Source organism: Oryctolagus cuniculus, chromosome 1, assembly GCF_964237555.1.
Source record: "Oryctolagus cuniculus chromosome 1, mOryCun1.1, whole genome shotgun sequence".
Classification (NCBI taxonomy): Eukaryota; Metazoa; Chordata; class Mammalia; order Lagomorpha; family Leporidae; genus Oryctolagus; species Oryctolagus cuniculus.
In genome coordinates, this window is record NC_091432.1 from 16,907,063 (window position 1) to 16,910,637 (window position 3,575).

General features: G+C 36.5%; 1 protein-coding gene across 1 annotated transcript; it reads right to left on the reverse strand.

The window, feature by feature from the left end:
* Positions 1–1,836: 1,836 nt before the first annotated feature.
* Positions 1,837–2,839, reverse strand: LOC100357114 (olfactory receptor 4P4). Its single transcript, XM_070064372.1, has one exon. It carries the CDS (start codon positions 2,837–2,839, stop codon positions 1,901–1,903), a length of 939 nt encoding a protein of 312 aa, XP_069920473.1. The 3' UTR covers positions 1,837–1,900.
* Positions 2,840–3,575: the final 736 nt, after the last annotated feature.

Below are 3,575 nucleotides of genomic sequence, written 5' to 3' on the forward strand. Positions count from 1 at the left end.
GGAAGATACTATTTTCTATGCAACGTGTTGTTCATCTGTATGTGTCTGTCTTTGAATGTGTGCGTAGTGATTTGATGCTAGCAAAGTTCACAGGTTACCTTCTTACTCTGATACCCTATGTCCTTCTTATGAACCCACGGAAGCATATTCCTCCTTAGAAGCTAAATACAGAATTCATCCATTTTTACTTCATCTACAAAATTACCACGTATGCTGCAGTGAAGATCCTGTTTGAAAAAAGTTCCCGATGATGATCTCCTATATATTACTCTACATAACACAGCATGATGATAAACCCCAGGGAGATTATCCAAGCTCCATTGCAAAAACCAGTGTTCTAGGAGGTCTCTTCATTTTGCCTATCATTGACAGGCAACTTTACTCTAATTTACATATTCCCTACCCCACAGTAATAAAGTACCAGGACTTTTCATATATTTCCATGGCTTTTATTTCACTAACTCTATAATTTTTTGATAATTCTTTTTAATTTGAGTTTTTAAATTTTATGTCAGTGATACATTTGAAAAGAACGTCAATTCCAATTAACAAACACTTTGTAAAAATTTGTCATAATTTCAAAGCATGATTCAGAACCAACAGAAGCCACACTCAAAAATTTTGAAGCATGTTATATATCATGGCTCTAAATGGGAAATTGCATAGTTTAATTATCATATGTTAACACAATGAGGTACTAAACATTAATTTTAAAAATTCATGAGAAGTCACTCGGAAGACAGAAACTAAAGACTATAATCTATATCATTCTTATTCTACAAAGTATAAGAACAAGTAAAATTAATTGAATTTAGAGCTTCATGCTGTGTTCCTTTTTGAAAATATCAGTTTGAAAGAGGAATGTGAAAGACTCCTAGTGTACTGCTAACTCTGCTCATAACTGATTGTTTATTACATAATAGCACTTGGTTTGCAAACATTCATGAGTTGTATATGGATGATAAATACAATTATCTGTATTTATACTTTGATAAAAGTTTAAAAAGTGGAGGTGATATTTGATTCAGCTTAGCATCTGTGGGCATCAAATGCATACATTACTTTATTGTTAATGCAATGCTATATTATTCTTTATTTTTAAGAAATCATTAACCGCTTTCTTCCTTCCTCCCTTCCATCCTTCATTCCTTTCCTTTTTCTATATATAAAAAAGAGGTTTTGTGCATTCAGTAGGTACATTTCCAAGAAGATGACCGCACTTCACTTCCTGTCTCTCTGCTCCAACCTCTCTCCCTCACTCCCTCCCTTTTCTTTCTTTCATCAGTTTGTAAAGATATCATTTTAATGCACTGTAATCACAGGCTTAATTCACCACTAACCATAATATTCACCACTAACCATGTAGGAAGACCATAGTTCCACAGGAGTGTAAACAAAGGCTACAAATGACAGTCATATCACAGGAAGTCCATTTCATTTCTATCTTTTTATTATTCTCTATTATCTATATTATCACAGAAAACATACCAGATAAAATCTTTTTTGAATATTTTATTTATTCATGTTTACTTGAAAGAGTTACAGAGAGAGAAGGAGAGAGACGGAGAAATATCTTCCATCTGCTGGCTGGTTCACTCCCTAAATAGCTACCGTGGCCAACGCTCTGCCAGGAAAAAGTCAGGAGTCTTTTGCTTCTTCCAGGTCTTCCACATGTGTGCAAGGGCCCAAGCATTTGGGCCATTCTCTGCTGCTTTCCCAAGTACATTGTCAGGAAGCTGGATTGGAAGTGGAGAAACAGGGACTAAAACCGGCACCCATGAGGCAGGTTCACAGCAGCGACTTAACCCACTAGGCTAACCCACTAGGGCAGAAGATGATGAGAACAGGTCTCTTCCACAGTTATGGCCTCATGAAACCATGTCATGAAGAGCAGTACTAATCACAAAACTTGCTTTGTCTTCAGGCGTGTCTGATGACACCACACCTTCCTCAAGGCATTCTTCATCTCCACATTCCGCAGCGTGTAGATCAGAGGGTTGAACATGGGAGCAACAATGGTGTAGAAAAGACCAAACACTTTATCTTCCGGGAATGTTATGGCTGGTCTAATGTAAATGAATAATGCTGGTGCAAAAAACAGGACCACAACTGTTATGTGGGAACCGCAAGTGGAAAGAGCTTTGCTGCGGCTCTCTGCAGTGTATGCCCTGATGGTGTACAGTATTAAAAAATAAGACAACATCAAAACAACGAAGGTCACTAAAGCAATTAGCCCTGAATTAGCAATGACTAAGAGGCCAATTATACGTGTGTTAGAACAGGCCAATTTCAGCAAAGGATACACATCGCAGAAGTAGTGATCTAGCTCATTGGGGCCACAGAACGGTAAGAAGATGGTGAGGAGAAACTGACTGGCAGAGTGCACAAATCCTCCAGTGCAACAAGCTATGATGATTGTGTTGCATCGTTGCCTGCTCATGATGATGGTGTAGTACAAGGACTTACAGATGGCCACATAGTGGTCATAGGCCATTCCTGTGAGAATGAAGATCTCGATGCCTCCAAATAAATGAGTGGTAAAGAGCTGTAGCATGCAATTACTATATGAAATGGTCTTCCTGTCTGTCAGCAAGTCAGTCATCAGTTTGGGCGTCACTGTGGTTGTGTAGCAAAGGTCAGAGAGTGAGAGGTAATTGAGGAAATAATACATGGGTCGGTCAATTAGTTGAGTGCATGTGATAGAAATCATTATGAGCACATTTCCGGTCCAAATACCTATGTAACAAAATAAAAATAATACAAAGCACAGGATTTCAATATTCCTGTTTTGTGAAAGTCCCAACAGAATAAACACAGTGATGTTGCTGCTTTTTTCCATGATCTGGTGTAGACAGAACACATAAATCACCTGAAATGATATAATTTGTAATGTTGAGAAGTGTGGTGCTGATACTCCATTCTATGAACTAACTAGATTTCATTTATCATAATCAAGTGCCTCAGAGAATAAAAATTTGGAGTTCCATTTAAATGTCTTGCAAACAAGAGTCTCTGTCAACATAAACTATGTGATTTTCATTCATTCTTCCAGCAAATTGTCATCAATTCCTATCTCAGGAGGCAAGAATATCTTTATTTCATCAACATTATTAAATTTTTATTTTAGGAAATGTGTATTTCCAAAGCCAAAAATGTTATACATTAAATCTTTGCCAAAAACATTTCTGTTACTCTCTGGAACTCAAAATTTATTAAGGAACAGAGAATAACTCACACAGATTTTTTTTCATTGTGTAAAATTTATGCTGTCTTTACTAGTGGAATATACATGATCTTAACTCCATTTTTAGATCAGTAGCATAAAATGAGAAAATTCATAGGCAAATATTTTAAGATTGAAGGCTTCTTTCTTCAAGAAGCTGATGTGCACCTTTTGATTTTGTTGCTGTTGTTGCTACTTTCTTATTTACCTGCTTTCTCAGCGATCAGGTGAAAATTTGTGCTGACATTTTGAAATACAAGACTTGTAGTTCTACAGTTAATAAAATATGTTAGACCATGTAAGTTCAAAGGTGAAAAATAAAGCAGGTTGCAATTATAGTTAAAGTGGCCAT

Coding starts and splice junctions, on each gene's coding strand:
- LOC100357114 (XM_070064372.1), bottom strand. CDS start 2,839: ATGGAAAAAAGCAGCAACATCACTGTGTTTATTCTGTTGGGACTTTCA.